Source organism: Hyperolius riggenbachi, chromosome 4 (assembly GCF_040937935.1).
Source record: "Hyperolius riggenbachi isolate aHypRig1 chromosome 4, aHypRig1.pri, whole genome shotgun sequence".
Classification (NCBI taxonomy): Eukaryota; Metazoa; Chordata; class Amphibia; order Anura; family Hyperoliidae; genus Hyperolius; species Hyperolius riggenbachi.
The window spans coordinates 436,654,426-436,674,049 of NC_090649.1; the positions used below are offsets into that span (position 1 = coordinate 436,654,426).

General features: G+C 44.8%; 1 protein-coding gene across 2 annotated transcripts in view; it reads left to right on the top strand.

Moving 5' to 3' along the window:
- The window catches only part of LAMP5 (lysosomal associated membrane protein family member 5), a 37,546-nt gene extending 22,963 nt beyond the window's left edge, over window positions 1-14,583 (top strand). The window contains exons 1-7 of one of the 2 annotated variants that reach the window (XM_068279627.1): window positions 5,221-5,420; window positions 5,790-6,375; window positions 6,821-6,993; window positions 7,356-7,487; window positions 8,033-8,138; window positions 8,993-9,181; window positions 13,913-14,583. In XM_068279627.1, the coding sequence (XP_068135728.1) occupies window positions 6,321-6,375; window positions 6,821-6,993; window positions 7,356-7,487; window positions 8,033-8,138; window positions 8,993-9,181; window positions 13,913-14,091 (834 nt within the window). In that variant the 5' untranslated portion in view covers window positions 5,221-5,420; window positions 5,790-6,320 and the 3' untranslated portion in view covers window positions 14,092-14,583. Of the gene's footprint in view, window positions 1-5,220; window positions 5,421-5,789; window positions 6,376-6,820; window positions 6,994-7,355; window positions 7,488-8,032; window positions 8,139-8,992; window positions 9,182-13,912 lie in introns of those variants that run through there. The other variant, XM_068279628.1, reaches the window with a different exon arrangement.
- The last annotated feature ends 5,041 nt before the right edge of the window (window positions 14,584-19,624 follow it).

Genomic DNA, 19,624 nt, shown 5'->3' on the forward strand with positions numbered 1-19,624 from the left:
CAATGCTCTTATGTTATGGGAGATGGGGAGCGAGGTTTTATGCTATGGTGTTGTCCTACAGCACCTTGGCCTCGCTCCCCAGAGATGTGCGTGCACCCGCCCAACATCCGCGTCTATCTTCATTTGGGGGTCTCCTTTTAATAAGGAGAACCCCAGAGCTCCCCGTTGGGCCACCGCACATAACTGCAGAACATCCCTAGGTGGACCGTCGCCCCTGTCAATTTGCCTACTGCTGCTGCTGGACATCTGCCACCTCTCGCTGCAAGTCCCGATGCTGTAATTACAGTGCATCTCTCACCATAAGTACTGTCTCTTGGAGCACTGGTAAAGCATCTTTGAAGTTCCCACCGGGGCTCCCCATTAGTCCACTGTCTGAGCCAATGAAAATTGTCCAGACAGTGAATCATGAATGCTTTGATAGGGCTCTGACAGACAGTAATTACAGTGAGAGATATACTGTAATTGCAGCAACAGGACTTGTGGCCAAGGGGGGGCGGATGTCCATTGGAGGTAGGTAAATTGACAGGGGTGACAGTGCAGCAGCAATGTGTGGCGGCCCAACGGGAAGCTCTGGGGGTCTCCTTATTAAAGGAGACCACCAGATGCAGCGGTGGAAGGTGGTGGTGGATGTTCAGCATTTTGCATGGGCATCTTTGGGGAGTGAGGCCGAGGGACAGCACCACAGCGTAAACCCTTGCTCACCATCTCCCATAACATGGGAGCATCGCTCAGACACATACACACACACACATGTACACACACACACACACACTGTATGAACACACACACGCACTAGCAGTTAGGCAGACACACACACACACACACACACACGCACACACACACACACACACTGTATGAACACACACACGCACTAGCAGTTAGGCAGACACACACACACACACACGCACACACACACACACACACACACACACACACACACTGTATGAACACACACGCACTAGCAGTTAGGCAGACACACACACACTGTATGAACACACACACGCACTAGCAGTTAGGCAGACACACACACACTGTATGAACACACACACGCACTAGCAGTTAGGCAGACACACACAGACACACAGACACACAGACACACACACACACACACACACACACACACATACACTGTATAAACACGCACATACTCACCAGCAGCCAGAGCACATACACACACACACACACACACTGTGTGAATACATGCCACCCATACCAAAAGCCAGGGCACATACAGGGCCTGTTTAAGTTGAACTGGGACACAGATAACCTAGAGGAACCCTACCCCTAAGAAAAGACATTCAATGGGGTCCTTGAGCCAGCTGCAGACAACAACCCCCTGGGTAGTCTCCCCTGAGTGCTCCATGGGTCTCCCCCGAGTGCTCCAATGCATGGCTTCATTGTAAGGCATTTTAATAACTCACCTGTCACTGTGTGCTGCTCTGTTAGTGCTCTGCCTTTACCCCGACTGTCTGCACCAGGCGAACTTTTGCGGAAGTTCGATTTGCCCCATAATGCTCTATTGAGCAAAACTTTGACTCTCCATATCACTGTCAGCAGACACATTATTGCCAAACACACTGCTCTCACTGCTGGAGGCCCGCCCCCCCAACCTCCTCCAAGCAAGGTCCTTATACCATTTGACTCAGTTGTCTGCCTACACTAATTAGTTATGGGACAGCTGCTACACACTCTGCTAGGGAGATTTTAATTAGCCTCTTGTGGGTCCCTCCTTCCTCCTCCCTCCTACCGGAGGGAGGAGGGTCTCATCTGCCAGGGAATTATACTATTTCAAAAACCAGTTTACATACCATGGCTGGGAATCGAACCCGGGTTTCACTGTGTGGTGGGCAAGTCACCCTAACCGCTGTACCACAACAGTACTAACTGAAGCTGGCCTAGCATTTACCATTTATGCTCAATGCAATAGAAACATTAGGTTGCTTAAAGGGAACCACTTAAGGACCAGGGGATTTTTCAGTGATCGGTGCTGCGTGGGCTCTACAGCCCGCAGCACCGATCAGGAGTGCAGCAGGGCGATCAGACTACCCCCTTTTTTCCCCACTAGGGGGATGTCCTGCTGGGGGGGTCTGATCGCCGCCGGCTGCATTTGCTTAGCAGGGGGGCTCTTCAAAGCCCCCCTCCGCAGCGTTCTCTGCCCTCTCGCCCGTTCCCTCCCTCTCCCTTACCCTCTGAGCGGCGCAGGACGGATATCCGTCCTGCGCCTGATAGGATAGGCTTCTGCCTATCAGATGCCGGTGATCCCCGGGGATCGCCGATCTACGTCACGGCGCTGCTGCGCAGCAGCGCCGTATTGATGTAAACAGCGGGGATTTCTTCCCCGCGTGTTTACATTATGTGTGTGAGCCGCGATCGGCGGCTCGCACACTGTTCACGGAGGCAGCCTCCGTGAACTGGCATGGAAAGGCCGCTCGATCGAGCGGACGTTTCCATGCTATACCACTAACGACCCGCCAACGCCTATCGGCGTTAGCTGGTCGTTACTGAGAGTGACATGGAGTGATATGGCGGCCTATAGAGCATGCCCTAGTGGCTGCAGCTCTGGTGCTTTGAGTCCGCCAGGAGAAAAGTGTGATATAAATGTTATTTGTCTTGTCTACTTTTTCTCTTGTATTGAGCATAAATGGTAAATGCTAGGCCAGCTTCAGTTAGTACTGTTGTGGTACAGTGGTTAGGGTGCTTGCCCACCACACAGTGAGACCCGGGTTCAAATCCCTGCCAATGTGAGTTGTCTTTTATGCTACAAATCCTTAAAGGGAACCTAAACGGAGAAGGATATGGATTTTTCCTTTTAAAATAATACCAGTTGCCTGAATCGCCTGCTGATCCTGTGTCTCTAATACTTTTAGCCACAGCCCCTGAACAAGCATGCAGATCAGGTGCTCTGACTGAAGTCAAACTGGATTAGCTGCATGCTTGTTTCAGGGTGTGATTCGGCCACTATTGCAGTCACAAAGATCAGCTGAACTGCCAGGCAACTGGTATTGTTTACAGGAAACATCCATATCACTCTCAGTTAAGGTTCCCTTTAAGCAACCTAATGTTTCTATTGCATTGAGCATAAAAGGTAAATGCTAGGCCAGCTTCAGTTAGTACTGTTGTGGTACAGCGGTTAGGGTGACTTTCCCACCACACAGTGAAACCCGGGTTTGATTCCCAGCCATGGTATGTAAACTGGTTTTTGAAATAGTATAATTCCCTGGCAGATGAGACCCTCCTCCCTCCGGTAGGAAGGACGAGGGAGTAGGTAGAAGGGTAGAAGGGTGGAGGGGTGGAGGGTGGAGGGAGGAGGGTGGAGGGTGGAGGGAGGAGGGGGGAGGAGGGAGGAGGGTGGAGGGAGGAGGGAGGAGGGTGGAGGAAAGAGGGAGGAGGGTGGAGGGAAGAGGGAGAAGGGTGGAGGGAGGAGGGAGGGACCCACAAGAGACTAATTAAAATCTCTCTAGCAGAGTGTGTAGCAGCTGTCCCATAACTAATTAGTGTAGGCAGACAACTGAGTCAAATGGTATAAGGACCTTGCTTGGAGGAGGGAGGAGGGAGGAGGGGCGGGCCTCCAGCAGTGATGTGTATTTCACTCAATGAGGTGGGCCTCCAGGTATTAGAGCCCTTGAAACATGGTTTCTATAATTTTTCCAGCCAGTAGAATTTTTTTAAATTTTAAAAGTTTGCCTCCCCATTGAAGTCTATTGCGGTTCGCGAACTTTTTCGCGGAGGTTCGCGACATCTCTAGTCATGGAGAAGAGGCAGGCAGTGAGGCTGAAGATGGAGCATGGACAGAGCAGAATGCCAGGACAGGTGAGTTAAACAATGCAGCCACACATTGTGCAGGGGCCCCGGGACTTTTTCTACAGAGTTCTATGTACATATGGTTGGGACTAAAGTGTGGCATGAATAGGCAGGGACAAAAGACTCTGGGTGGCTGGACAGTAGGAAGGGCATGCAAATTCCAGATTCTGGGGGCTGGACAGTAGGAGGGGCATGCAAATTCCAGATAATTACACTCAAATTGGGACTGTTGTAGGGTATGCTTGTGTGTTTATGATTAGCTGCTTTCATGTAAAGATCTATGATTTTCTTTCATCTGTTCTATTTCTAGCCATCAAAATCTGAAATAGACTCCAAATAGTGACCTCTTTTGAGGTCATACTGGTTTCTGCTCAATAGAACAGTTGATAATGATGACTCAGAAGCCTCTTACTTACCCTAGACTTTGGCTGAGACTGCCCCTGAAGTTGGTATTCCCCAAAGTAACTTACAGATTTAAGTGATGGCCAAGTACACTATTCCTCTCCCTTCCCCACCTGCCAGAAGCTGCTCTGTTGTGCAGTGCACCATTGCCCCTTCTGCCCTTCCCATCGCAACATTATGCACCGCTTAGTCCCAGCTGAGGAATGCATCTGTATGCGCTCATGCACAGAACTGTCACCTAAGCAGTGATCTGCAAACTTGGCTCTCCAGCTGTTAGGGAACTACAAGTCCCACAATGCATTGCAGGAGTCTGACAGCCACAGTCATGATTCATAAAGGCAAGTGCATTGTGGGACTTCTAGTTCCTTCACAGCTGGAGAGCCAAGATTGTAGATCACTGACCTAAGGGATTGGTCCTATGGGTGACAGTTACTGACAGTTCATACTTAGCTTGACAGTCTGGTGAAGGGGATATGGGATGGGAACAGGCTGAGAAGAAATACACTGGTGGTCATAATTGTACAACAATTAACTGTTTTATAGCATAAAGAGAAATATTGTTTCTTCACAAATATTACTGCAGCAATCTCAGCTGCAATCAGCCTGTGCAGTGTGGAGACTCTCGGGCATCACTTGCAGGTAGCAGTGATATCGTTCCCAGCATGAGGTAGAACAAATAAAAGGTGCCAATAAAAGCTACAAAGTGTGGACAAATTACATAAAACTCATCAACAGCAGGACGTTCAAGGTCAGTGGAAATGGATAGTGTCCCATAGCAATGTTGTTCACTGGTGTCCCGTGCAAATACTGAAGTGGGGGGGGGGAGACAAAGGTGAGAATTCATAATAACGGACTCAAGACTAGGGCAATGTACATGCAGGGTGAGTCATACAGAACATGATGCATTGCAACAGACTAAGATTAATGAGCAAACACACCGTCATGTGGCATAGCAGTGCTTACAATACACAGCCTCACCAATTGTCAAATGATCTTGTGTCCACCACAAGTTATTTAAATAATAGTTGTGGAAGGATGCGCAGACCTCCAGCTGCGGAAGAAGTTGCGGACTGTGCCACCTCTCTAGGCATTCCCTTATGTAGAAAATGAGGGGGCTGATCACGCTGCCACCCTTTCCATGGGGGCGTTAGTCTAACTTTACACTCATCAGCTTTCTCCTTTATCAGGAATGCGGATTGTGTGTTCAGCAATATGAGGTAGGTACTGAAATCTTTACCAACGCACATTTTCTTATTCATTGCAGCTCTTGTGTTTAAAAAGTATGCTTACTAATCACACGCATGACTCACCGCAGCCATAAGGTTTCTGACAGACCCCATACCGTCTTACATTCTACTAAACCATTCACTTCCAGATAATCCTACATAAAGGGGTTTCACACTATGAGCTGAGTAACAGGAGTTGTGAAAAAATAATAATAATACACTGCCTAATAATGTCTGAGTGACTGCTAGGCTGAGACAATAGTACTCATCTGCAAAGCGTGGCTTTATAGATTTTGTGTGCAGTCTATTAGGAGAGTCGTTTGTAATCCTGCTTTCTTTTTATTGCTCTCCGGGATGCAGAGGTGAGACGAGCCTGGTCCGCTGGTTGTATCAGTGCCTTGGATAGCAGAGTTCTGTGAAGACTAGAGTTTCAGCAGCTTGGACAGCAGTTCCATTTGTACTGCTTCTATAGCAGTCTTCAGCACCTGGGACAGCGGCGTTCCATTTACACAGCTTCTATCGCAGTCTTCAGCACCTTGGACAGCGGCATCGCATTTACACAGCTTCTATAGCAGACTTCAGCACCTGGGAGAGCGGATAATACCGCGTCTATCGGAGACTTCAGCACCTGGGACAGCCCGTTTCTACCGCGGACTTCAGAACCTCGGACAGCAGAATTCACTCCACGCTGCATAATACGCTTCAGCACCTCAGACAGAGATCTCCACTGCTCTGTACAGCGTGCGGATCTGACACTAGTGCCGACTATACTGTGTTTTCTTCTATGCTGGGATCCGACCACTGAAGGAGTGCTTTGTCAGGGGGGGAGACCTCTGAACACTGTGTAGTAACTGTCAGCATACATCGCGGCTCTGCCTTTTCTTAACCAGTATGGATATCTTAGGGGGTGCCTCTATTCTAGGGCTCCAGCTCCTTCTTCTTTTATGTAAGTATAACTATTATTGCCATTGTTACTTAGGGTTAAGGTTGTGTAATCGATGAGTAAACTTGATCTAATGCCTAGTACACACCATACAATTTTCTGTTAGATTTTTTCTGTAAGATTTTCTGTAATACGATTATTTTCTGTAAAATACTGGTAGAGACTGGTCATTATCTCTGGTGCATTGCCTTCTGGTTATCTCCTGCTGAGTAGAACAATGCTTACTTGCTAGGCAGATAGATGGTTAGATAGATAATTTCCAACATGTTGGAAATTATCTATCTGGCAGGTAAATCTAACAGAAAATCTTACAGAAAATTGTATGGTGTGTACTAGGCATAAGGTGGGCTTTGGGAAGCTGGCTCACTGCAGTTGGTTAGAGTCACATGTACTACATAGAATTGTTTATAATTAGTGGCATAAATGATGAACTTTCTGTGTTTGACAGACACCATTGGTTCTAATGTGGCAGAACAAGAAGTGGAGAACCTTTCAGGTCTGTCCAGCAATCCTGAGAAAAACATATTTGCCATACGGGAAAATGGGACCACATGTCTTATGGCTGAATTCTCTGCTAGGATACTTGTGCCCTATGAAGTCCCTTCCAGTAATGAGGTGGATGTAAGTACTACTCGCATTGCTTCTACTCATAGAAGGGCACAGTGACTAAAAACCTTATCTATACCTTAGGCAAGGTCATGTAATTCGAAGCACAGCCCTTTAACATGAAGTACTTTGATAACAGATGAGTAACCTCAATGATACCAGCAGAGTTATTTAGACTCATTAAGCCCTGGTAACTTCAGTACAGCAAAGAGTGGTTGCTGGTGCATTGCTTTATTTTGTTTTATTATTATTTGTCTTAAAAATGTATCCTATTTATTATTAATATTGCTGTACCCTAGTTTCAGTCCAATGGATATCTCAACAGTGTTTAGGCTTCAGTTATGCTTTACAGCAGCATAATTGCTTATCTGTTTCAGTGGGATACAGAAGAATCCACGATCCAGCTGCCCAGAGACACTGAGATCAAAGGGAAGTGTTGGAATAACGAGTCTGAGCTGCATTTGTCCTGGCTAGACAAAGCCTACACACTGAAGTTGTTCTTTGTCAAGGTATGGGTGCTCAGTGTTCTGTTATCTGCTAATCATGACACAGAAGTACTGCAATCTATGACTCACTCTGACAGTTGCATGAGACAGGTCTGTGTGATCCAACTGCAGAGATCTTAAGAAGTATCCAGCTTTTTTTCTGATTTCATAAAACAAAAGGAATTTCTGTATAGTCAACGGTATATATCATGTTGTATAGTAGTTAGTAGTAGTACAATCACAATACAGTAGTCATATGACTTGCGTTCCACCCAAACATGATTAAGAATCTTCATCAGCAACCCAAAAACATAATTGTAATTTAATTGGCTTCCACCCAAAATTAGCCCTAGTCTGTGGCAGGAATGCAAGACTGTGAGCTCCTCTGAGGGACAGTCTGAGACATGGGTTTTTCAAGGCATTCTGTAAAGCATTGCAGCACATTTATCAGTGTTGTATATAACACCTTGTTAATAATCGGCACAATGCAGAGTATGGTCTACTGATCAAAGTGTGTGTTTGTTTAATTTATGATTTAACCAACATTTGGTTGTATTGATAATTTACAGGATGTCCAAGACTCCACTAAGTCCAGTGGAAGGAACTGGAAAATGAACAAAATCCAGTTTCTGTATGATCCCTCAGAACCTACATACTTCAAAAATGGAGCCAGACGTGAGTATCTGCAGGACTGCGTCAACTGCTGTGCGAGGTCCACCCCTGAGTCTGAATACTACAGCATCACCGGTTCATCGCCCCCTACCAGGAACTTGCTGCAGTGTGATCATTACTACTGTATGCTGTGTAACGTAGGACACGGCCTGAAAATGCTTACTTAGAAGCCCCTACAAAGAAAAGCCGTGTAAATAGTGAAACCCCGCAATTACAGTATTAGCACCAGCAGGAAAAATAATGGAACTTAATGTGGATGGGAGAGGAGTTGTAGAGAGGCAGTCAGTCGCTGAGTCATTTTGTGCGGTTGACTGATGATGCGTCAACCACAGATGTTCATCTCATGTTGCTGAGTACAATGCAGTCCTTGCTTTTTCTGCCCCTGGCTCACCCATCTGTACCCCTGCCACTGCTAAATAAAGCAATTTATTCTGTGAATCCATCAGAATTTACAAAAACATGCCTTTGACTCTTCAGGACTGGATATATATATATTTTTTTTTTATAGAAATAAATCAGATGTAGCTTTATGGAACAATTATTGGCCCTGAATTGGTATGGATGAAAATTGAATCACATATAATCACTGTAACAAAATTACATGAAAATGAGGTTTGATACATGGTGTACATACCTTAGTCCTCTTAAGCAAAGTTTAAAAATGAAATAGCAAGAAATATTTTATGTACTGTAGCACATGGCAATAAGATTATTTTTAATAGTTTACTCTTTACCATTCATTTAAGCTATCCATTGTTTTCTGCCTTTTTTTCTGTTTTACTTATATAACCTGTACAAAAAACATGTGAATTACATATGTAACTCCTGTGTGACCATACTGCCTCCATGTTTTTTAGCTGGGAAGCAAACTGCCACCAGTCATCACCTGTCTCTTATGACTACACCAGTTGGAATGTCCTATGAGTGTGAGGCTACAGAGAAAGTTAGCCTAACCTCCACTGACCAGAAGAAAACGGTGGTCTTATACTTGTCTGAGGTCCATATGCAGCCATTTGACCTTAAGAGTGACTTTGTCTACAGTGAAGGTACAATAATTGTCTTGGGATGATTTACTGTCTACAACAATTCATTAGGCTTTTTGGTGTCTGTGCCTCTTGGAAGCATCCCAACCCATACAAGCAAGCAGAGTGTAGTTTAGTTAACAGTTATGAAAAAGCCCTTTTACAGTTTTTCATACTGGCTTGTTTTGCTCCCTATGTAGAATTTATGTAATAGCTGAAGGAGTCACAGTACTACATAGGAACCTACAGGAAACCCAAGGTTAAGATAAGGTCAGTATTAAGAAGAGTCATATTAAATCTTCTTATTTGGTTAAGCATTTTCCTGGAACATCTTTCCATTGGGATGAAATATTTAAATTGATACAATAATTCACTAATCTCATCTCTCTCTTAACATTTTTCCTATAGATAGGCTTTGTGTTGCAGCAATGGCAAAGGGAATGTCTACTCAGAGCTAAATGAACATCCCACCAAATAAATATTTCGGTGTGGAATAGGTCTTTATTCTGTCTACCTGTTATTATCAGTCCACAGATCTGTCTAATGAGAATGTCATGTTTCTGGGTGAAAGCGGTATCAAATAATTGTGGGGAAATGCTTGTTATTATGCCTTTTCTCCCAGGACATATAGCCCAGCAGCATCTGATATCCGCTTACTGCCCCTTTTTTTCAACCTCGGTTTCAATGTTTATGAGGCACTCTAAGTTAAGAGTACTCTAAGAGCTGCTGAATAAATTGAAGGCAGTTGTTTAATGTCTCCATAAAGAAAAGGTGGTTTGACCCTCTTATTCTACTAAATGCCCCTTTCTCCTACTAGCATGGTTGCATATGTTAAATTATTATATATTGTATAAGTTTTGAGTGCGTTGATTTTTTTTTAAACTTTATGCTGTATACATTCATACAATGCTAGTTACTTAAGTATAAGCTTGTATGATTTTTTTGAGAGTTAAAGTAAACCTGAAATGAAAGGAGGTGCAACACAATGGGGTCAGTGGCAGCTTGGGGTGGGGGTAGCAGGAGGAGGCATAGAGTGGAAATGTGGGGTCAGTGGAGGCACATAGCTGGACACAAGTGACACAATTGGGGTCAATGGCAGCTCTGGGGTGAGGGGGGTTAGTGGAGGCAGGAAGAAGCACTGAGTGGGACTACAGAGGATGGAGAAGGCATAGTGTGGGCATATGGGGACAGTTGAGGCACAGAGGGGGACACAGGCGGCACAATGGGTGGCAGAAGGTACAGTAATGGCAGGATGAGGCACTAAGATGTATTTGGTGGCAGGTGGAGGCACTGAGCAAATCTGTGATGGCAGTCAGAGGCATAGAAGGGGCATATAGGGACAGCAAAGGGATACAGGTGAATACAGGTGGCACGATGAGGCTCAGTGGTGGCTCAGAGGTGGGATCAGTGAAGGCAGGAGGAAGCAGAGTGGGATTATGGCAGAAGGAGGGGGCATATGAGGACAATGAAAGCAAAGAAGGGGGTGTTGGTGGAAGGAGAGATGGCCCAGATGGAGACAATAGGGATCCAGGAGGTACAGAGGCTGTATACATAACAGGAACAGTGGAGGTGTAGAGTGGACACAAGTGGTGCAGTGGGGGCAGTGGAGGCACAGAGGAGCAGAGGGGAAAATGGATGGACAAGGGACACAGCAGAGGCACAGGGGGACAGAGGTGGCACAGAGGGGGACACTGGAGGCACAGGAGGACCTAGTGCTCTGACTTACATACAAATGGAACTTAAGAATGAATTTACAGTCCTTATCTTGTTTGTTGACTGGGGACTACTTGTACTGAAGCCGAAAAATCAGCATGTCTGTCAAAGTAAAAATGGTAGCCTCCATTTTTGCCTAACTTTAGGTTTCGTTAAGATACAGTTGATGGTGGATTGGATGGTGCTCTGGAGGATATTCAAAGCTTTGGATATTTATTTATAACCCAACCCTAACTTGTACTTCACAACAACTGTGTCCCTGACTTGTTTGGAGAGCTCCTTGGTCTTCATGGTGTTCTGCCTCTTGCTTAGTTGTGTTGAAGCCTCTGGAGCCTTTCTGGAAAGGCGTGTTTATACTGGCAGATCATGCGACATTTAAATTGCACATAGGAGGACTAATTGATTGCACCAGGACTTTTAAGGGGCTTCATGGCAAAATGGGTACATTTTCACCTGTAGGGTATCTGGAAATGATCCCTCAGGGGACAATTTGGGGCCTGATGCTGTACAGACACATCGCTACCATCCAGGATTGAGCAGCTTCCTATCGGTGAGGAGAGTGAGAAAGACACTGGGGCTGTGATTGGGGCTGCGTAGGGCTGTGATCGGTGCTGCTTGGGACTTGGATTTTGTTAAGTATCTGGCATGTTGGATCCTTAAACAACATCAGGTGGCCACCATGCACATACTACATGTGTGAACGACTGCCACCCAAAGCAGTTTTTGCTGCCCATTTTGGCTGACTTTTATCTAGTGGGTGTACGTAGCTCTAGAGTTAAATGAGATGAGAGATGGAGAAAGTATGATTTGCAAAGATAACTGATCTCTTTGCTGGAGCAAATTCCTTGTTAAATAGCTTCCAACAAAAGACAAATATCTAGTGAGAGGTGTTAGTTACACATGCATTACTTTGTCTATATGAAGGTGTCATGTTATGCAAATAATACACAAAGTCTTCCTCTACCCCTTACAGTGTGCTACCTGAATTGCTGGGTGGTGCAATAAGACTAAGCCCTGTACACACTTGCATCTTAGGTCACCTGAAAAGATCATTTGATATTGGCTGTGGCACCTTTTCTGTGTGTATACAGGAGTCATCTGATGTCCACCAACTGCTTGCTGGTGATTGCATACTGAAAAATTATACCCAGTTGCTATTGTTATGTACCACCATGGGCACCAATATATTGCTCTCAAACATTCATTCTCCTCTCCACTAAGTAGAAAACACTGATCAGCAGAGATATGAAAATCATGTTTGTATGGGAAAAAGCCACTCAAAATGATTAAGAATTTTTTTTTATTTTTTGCATGGCCATTATTGTAACTGTGTAGGGGCCTCTAAGCCAGAAGGTGTCAGTCAAGAAATGATTCAGAAGAAAAGAAGCTTGCCTAGACACCTTGAAGGAATTAGGCAACCATATAATCACTTTTGGGCAATACATGCCATATAGCCCTATTATATGTACTGATTTGTGAATAAATGGTCACTCAATGGTTTGGAGGTGTGCTGGGGAGGGGGGGGGGGGCTTTTTGCTTCTTAAGCTATGTATCCTACAGTTCTATGATGGTCCTCAACGGTGCCCATAGTTTAGGGATGAATAGAGCATCCATTATATGTCGGCGCTAGTGTCTTCTGCGCCCCCTTTTTGCTTTTTTTAGACATTTACATAGCCTTTTTATAATAATTACAGGCAATAAAGCAGCTCTGTTGCTGCCTAGGTGAAATGTACCTGCTTGTCTTATAGAAATACAACTGTGTGACGACTCTTGGTGGTTAGTCATTAAACTCACAAGGGAAAGTTGTACTCCTGCAACCAGAGCCTATGGGAAATTAAACCGTTCTCATTCAGTATCCCAGGTCTGCTGCACAGGCACTGGTTGGTCGCTCTCCCTCGATTTATTGTAATATGATGATATACAATTCTCTACCCCGAAGGGTTGGACTAATACTAAGGGTAAACGGTAGGAGGCGCCCTAAGAAACAATTGCCATTCCTATAGTAATAATATTAGAAGTAGTTTGGTCTTACCTCCTTCTAGGAACAAACCATGTGAAGTAGAATGTAATATTTATTTGATGCACATAAGAAAGACAACACATTTCCCGGATGCTAGCCCACTTCCTCAGGTCAATATAAAGTGCCTAAATTTCATCAGTCACTCTTATTAAAGGCACTCAGGCACTTTATATTGACCTGAGTCACAGTGAGTAAACCTCTCAAATTTATGTAAATATTTTATTATATTATTTCTTGGCACATTACTGAAGATGTGACACTTTGGTGTGATGTAGTCAGTGTACAGCTTAACAGTGTAACTTTGCTGCCCCATCAAAATAATTGAAACACACAGCCATTAATGTCCAAACTGCTGGCAACAAAAATGAGTGCACCCCTCCCTAAGTGAAGAATGTAAAAATTGTGCCTAATTAGAACTATTCCCTTCCCTAGATCATGTTACTTGTTAGTGGTACAAGCTCTCAGGTGCGAATGTGGAGCACGTGTGTTAAAATTGGTATTATCACTCTCACACCCACTCATACGGGGCCTTAGAAATTCAACATGGCACATGAGTCAGAGAACTCTCTAAGGATCTTAAAATGAAGAATTTTTGCTCTACATAAAGATGGCCTAGGCTATAAGAAGATCACCAGCACCCAGAAACTAAGCAGCAGCATGGTGGCCAAGACCATACAGCGGTTTTACATGACAGGTTCTACTTGAAACAGGCCTCACCATGGTTGACCAAAGGAGTTAAATACACATGATAACTAGATCAGTAATTCTCTGCTGCTTTTGCCACATGCAGGCTCCTCCCCCAGTTGAATGTCAGTCAGGGGAAGGAGTCTGCGTGTGGTAAGCGCAGAAGGGAACTATTGAACTAGTTATCACTAACTATAGTTTTTCAGGTTCACCTTTTTTATACTGTATGCATTTTGCTATATACTGTAACGTATTTGTATTGCATCATACATCATGTTGGTATTTATAGAGCAAGCCTATATATCGGAAACTTACTAGTATTTATTTTCTCATTCTAGAGTACAAGTGCCTCACTGATCAGCGGAAACAGTTGGAAGAAACCTTGCCGCTCATTTTAGGATTAACCCTGGGTGTAGCCATTGTCATCATCCTAGCGGTTTACCACGTTCATCATAAGATGACAGCCAATCAAGTTCAGATCCCTCGAGACAGATCCTTATATAAGCACATGGGCTGAGCCAAGACTTAGACAATGCAAAGCACACTGACCATCAGGTAGAAAGGCCAAAAGCACTATTGTCTTCCTGTACGAACCCCCCAAAAGACTCCCCCTCCTTTTAGATGTAATGTGTTGGTTGTGTTTCCTTTTACTGCACTGGAAACAAGTATCCTGCCATAGAGTTCCAGTGTGGGACGTGCCAATATCTGTGTGTATATTTATTTTGAATAGGGTTTTTAAATGCCTGGTTTTTATGACCCGAATATTTCTCTAAGTCTTTTCTGACACCCATATTTGCACATATCACCCAAATCCTCTACTATGGAACCTATGCATGTTTAATATTCGTAAGATGCTTAACTCTACGAAGAGAACTACTGATATTATTATAAATAATATAAAGCTTTAGGACTCTATTTTCTAAGGACAATTCTAAACACCAAAATTGTCACTCGATGCGCTTTTCTACTATGAGTATTGAATGCTGACATTAAAGGCAACTCATATTTTGATGCTATGACAATTATTTTGCAAAAGAAAAGAATATTCTAAGAAACCTCCTGGAGGCATGCTGCATGTTTTGTTATTGTGTAACCCTTTATATTATCCCTTCACAATGTATAAAATACAGAGATCCGATTACTATGCATTTCTCTTCTTTTATACATTTGTAACAAAAAATAGGATTGTATTAATTGACTACAAGGGAAGGGAGTGGACTTTAAAAGGAATGCATCTTTTGTTTACTTTAAATTGGACCTGAACTCTTTCACAGGACAGAAGGAAAACATAGAGACATGCACCCTGCATGTATATAGAAAGTTTACCCCGTCTAATTTCTCCTCTTCTGTGACGAATCACAAGTTTAATTTGATCTCACAGCTGTGTCAGCTGGCTGCCTTGGCAGAGCAGCTAATTTGTAAACACAGGATTTTAACCCTATGTCTGCTTCCATGAAAGCAAGAAATAGACACACTGCAGATTTATTGCAAGAGTTCAGTAAGCTGGAACTGTAGTAGCTCTTACTGATAACTAACGTGGATTGGAAAAGGCTGTGTGGCTGTGTGGCTGTGTGGCTGTGTGGCTGTGTGGCTGTGTGGCTGTGTGGCTGTGTGGCTGTGTGGCTGTGTGGCTGTGTGGCTGTGTGGCTGTGTGGCTGTGTGGCTGTGTGGCTGTGTGGCTGTGTGGCTGTGTGGCTGTGTGGCTGTGTGCATTCCAGCGGTTCTGGAGGTGTGTTTAGCTTCTAAGGGTACAATGGTTAATTTGCATATATTCAGCAGTGATGCCTTGGGAGACATCTCAAGCTCACTCCAACCTGAATTATCGCAAATTCTTTCTGTTTTAGGAAAGCAAACTTTTGTTTTTCTATACAGGGGATTGACTGGTTGGATTGGTCAACTCTCCCTCTCCCTAAGCAGATTGGTCAGCTCTCCTTGTCTCCCTGTTTATCAGAGAAGAATAGATCCCGCTGTGCCCATAAAATACGCCTCTTTCACCCTTCTGGCCCGCCCTTGTATCCTATTTACCTGCTTCTCTGCCTCTCAGATCTCGCACAAATGCACCTGCACTGCTTCACTACAGTCCTCAGCAGTGAGATCTGAGAGGCGGTAACAGGATAGTGTATCACCTGTCATCAATGACACCCGGCGTATAAGACGACCCCCAATCTTTCAAAAGATTTTCAAGGGTTAAAAAGTACTCTTATACACCAGAATATACAGATGTTCAGTGCAAAGAACAGATAACAAGTGCAATAGTTCAAAATTTGTCCGCATGGGAGTTGAACAACAGCAAAAAAACTGCCTTTGTGTTAGGAGCAGTTAAAATGACATGAAACGCATCTTCAGGCAGGAGTCACACTTGTCTTTCAGTTTCTACACTTTTCAGAAAACTGAAAGACAAATGTGACCTCTACCTTACAACAGCTAATGTAATTTATAGAGAAAACTGACAAATTGCGCAAGATGTCAGTTTTTTTTCTGCATGCGAAATCTGCATTAAAGTGTGACCTTGCTTATTGATTAACATGAGTTCTCAGTTGAAGTCAGTTTTTCTGTGCAGAAAACGCGTACGAAAGCCGGTAAGTGTGACCCCTGATTCTTTTTACAAGATGCATCTTGAGCTGGGCTGCTATTTGTAGCTACCATACATATAGTGGGCAGCCCCTGTGCCTGCTATTATGGCCGGTGCTCTTTTAAACAAGACGTTGGGGTTTAAGGTTAGGCAGAGGGGTGTTAAAGTGGAACTCCAGTGAAAATAATGTAATAAAAAAGTGCTTAATTTTTACAATAATTATGTATAAATGATTTAGTCAGTGTTTGCCCATTGTAAAATCTTTCCTCTCCCTGATTTACATTCAGACATTTATCACATGGTGACATTTTTACTAGTGATGTCACTGGAAGGAGATGCTGCTTGCTTTTTAGCAGTTGGAAACATCTGTTATTTCCCACAATGCAACAAGGCTGCCACGGTGTGATGGCAGGACCTCAGAGCTGCGAGGCGCTGACATCTCACTGTGGGAGGGGTTTCACCACAATGTCAGCCATGCAGAGCCCCCGATGATCTGTTTGAGAAAACAAATAGATTTCTCATGGGAAAGGGGGTATCACCTACTGACTGGGATGAAATTCAATTGTTCTATTCTTGGTTGCAGTTTCTCTTTTTTTCTAAATTTACTGATATTCTATAACCGCTATGACTGAAGTAATAGAATATCTGTAAATTTACTAGGGGTGGGACGACGAATCCGGCGAATGCACGAATCCCTCGAATATTGGGAAATATTCGAGATTCGTGGATTCGAATCCCGACGCCATTTTTCACTTTCCGAATCCGCCGAATCCCGACGCTGCATCGCCGCATACGCCGCTCCCCCCGCCCGCACTCGTCCTCCCCCGACCTTCTCCGACCCTCCGTTCGCCAGCATCAACTCACCTGAGCGGAGCGCACAGAGCGGCAGACCTCTCGCCGACTTCCTGGTTCCCCCTAGTGACCGGCTCTTACAATGATGTCATCAGTAAGAGCCGGTCCGGCCACTAGAGGGAACAGGGAAGTATCGAAGAGGTCTGCCGCTCTGCGCTCCACGGAAAGGCGAGTAGATACTCATGCAGGGGTGAGCGGAGGAGGCACGGGGGGGGGGGGGGGGGGGAGCGGAGGAGGCACGGGGGGAGCGGAGGAGGCCGGGGAGGGGGGTTGGCGGTGAGCGGAGGAGGCATGGGGAAGGCCCCTATACCTACCTACAGGCCCCTATACATACCTACAGGCCCCTATACCTACCTACCCACCTACAGGCCCCTATACCTACCTACCTACCTACCTACCCACCTACAGGCCCCTATACCTACCTACCTACCTACCTACCTAAGGCCCCTATACCTACCTACCTAAAGTCCCGTATACCTACCTACCCATCTACCTACCTACAGGCCCCTATACCTACCTACCCACCTACAGGCCCCTATACCTACCCACCTACAGGCCCCTATACCTACCTACCTAAAGGCCCCTATACCTACCTACCTAAAGGCCCGTATACCTACCTACAGGCCCCTATACCTACCTACCCACCTACCTAAAGGCCCCTATACCTACCCACCCATCTACCTACCTACAGGCCCCCCTACCTACCTACCTACGTAAAGGCCCCTATACCTACCTACCTACCTACCTACCTAAAGGCCCCTACACCTACCTACCTTCAGGCCCTTACACCTACCTACCCACCTACCTAAAGGCCCCTACACCTACCTACCTAAAGACCCCTATACCTACCTACCTACCTACCTAAAGGCCCCTATACCTACCTACCTACAGGCCCCTACACCTACCTACCCACCTACCTAAAGGCCCCTATACCTACCTACCTACATACCTACCTATACTGAAGGTCCCTTTACCTACCTACCTAAAGGCCCCTACACCTACCTACCTAAAGGCCCCTATACCTACCTACCTAAAGGTCCCTATACCTACCTACATACCTACCTATACTTAAGGCCCTATACCCTGCTACCTATACTGAAGGTCCCTTTACCTACCTACCTAAAGGCCCCTATACCTACCTACCTAAAGGCCCCTATACCTACCTACCTAAAGGCCCCTATACCTACCTACATACCTACCTATACTTAAGGCCCTATACCCTATATACCTATACTGAAGGTCCCTTTACCTACCTACCTATACTGAAGGCCCCTATACCTAGTTAACTACCAATACTGAAGGCCCATATACCCTGCTACCTATACTGAAGGCCCATATACCCTGCTAACTTTACTGAAGGCCCATATACCCTGCTACCTATACTGAAGGCCCATATACCCTGCTACCTATACTGAAGGCCCATATACCCTGCTACCTATACTGAAGGCCCATATACCCTGCTACCTATACTGAAGGCCCATATACCCTGCTACCTACTAAAGGCCCATATACCCTGCTACCTATACTGAAGGCCCATATACCCTGCTACCTATACTGAAGGCCCATATACCCTGCTACCTATACTGAAGGCCCATATACCCTGCTACCTATACTTAGGGCCCCTATACCTTGCTACCTATACTGAAGGCCCCTATACCTTGCTACCTGTACTGAAAGCTACCCATATTGAAGGCACCCATACCTAGCTAGCTATACTGAAGGCACCTTTACCTCGCTACCTATGCCTGGGTACCTATACTGTGGGCAACTATACCATGGATCGCACAATTCTTATGTGCAGGATTCATTAGATTCGGGATTCGAAAGGTTTGAGATATTCGAGAACCTTTATAGATTCGGATCCGGATTCGAAGAAATTGTGGATTCGTCCCATCCCTAAAATTTACCAATATTCTATATACCGCTATCATGTGCCCTTTTAAATGGGCAGCTTTTTAAAATGTACGCCTTTGCGTTAGCTAGACAAATGTAATGATGGTTGGTTTTAACCTGTGAATAATAAAAACTATGACTATGGGATTTTAGGAAAGTGAAGTCTAGGTTTCAGAGTATAGTTAATTTTTTGTATCCCCTCAGATCATGTTCATTTCAGTTTTGCCTTCAAGGGCCACTAGAGCCAAAATAAGGCTTGAAAAAAGGTTAGCTAGAAAGGTTGCTTTTTTATAGTTTATTTAGCAATCCTTTCCCTTCTTACTGACCTGTGCTACCCTCCTCACTTGGGCTGGTCAAAAACCTGATGTCTCCTCTCTCCCCAAGTGAAGCAGGAGCACAAGCCATTTTCTAAGTAATGGGTTACATATGTAAATATACAGGCAGCTAAAGCACTTATAGTAAATGAGTGTTGAACTCACAACCTTCTGCTCTAAAGGCATACGCATTATCTCTTCAACAGCAGGCGTATCCATGTAAAGAAGATTAAAAGTTTTATCTGAGCGTTTACTACAAGGTAGTTTGAGCAAATGCAATTCAGCCTTTTATCTCTGGAGTGCCCCTTGTTTTTTGATGATTGTTTTGTTATTTCTACCCTTTGTTTGGCTACTCTTTACAGCTCACTGTAAGTCTGTCACTAATTACCCCTTCCCTATGTCTAATCATTACTCCAAAC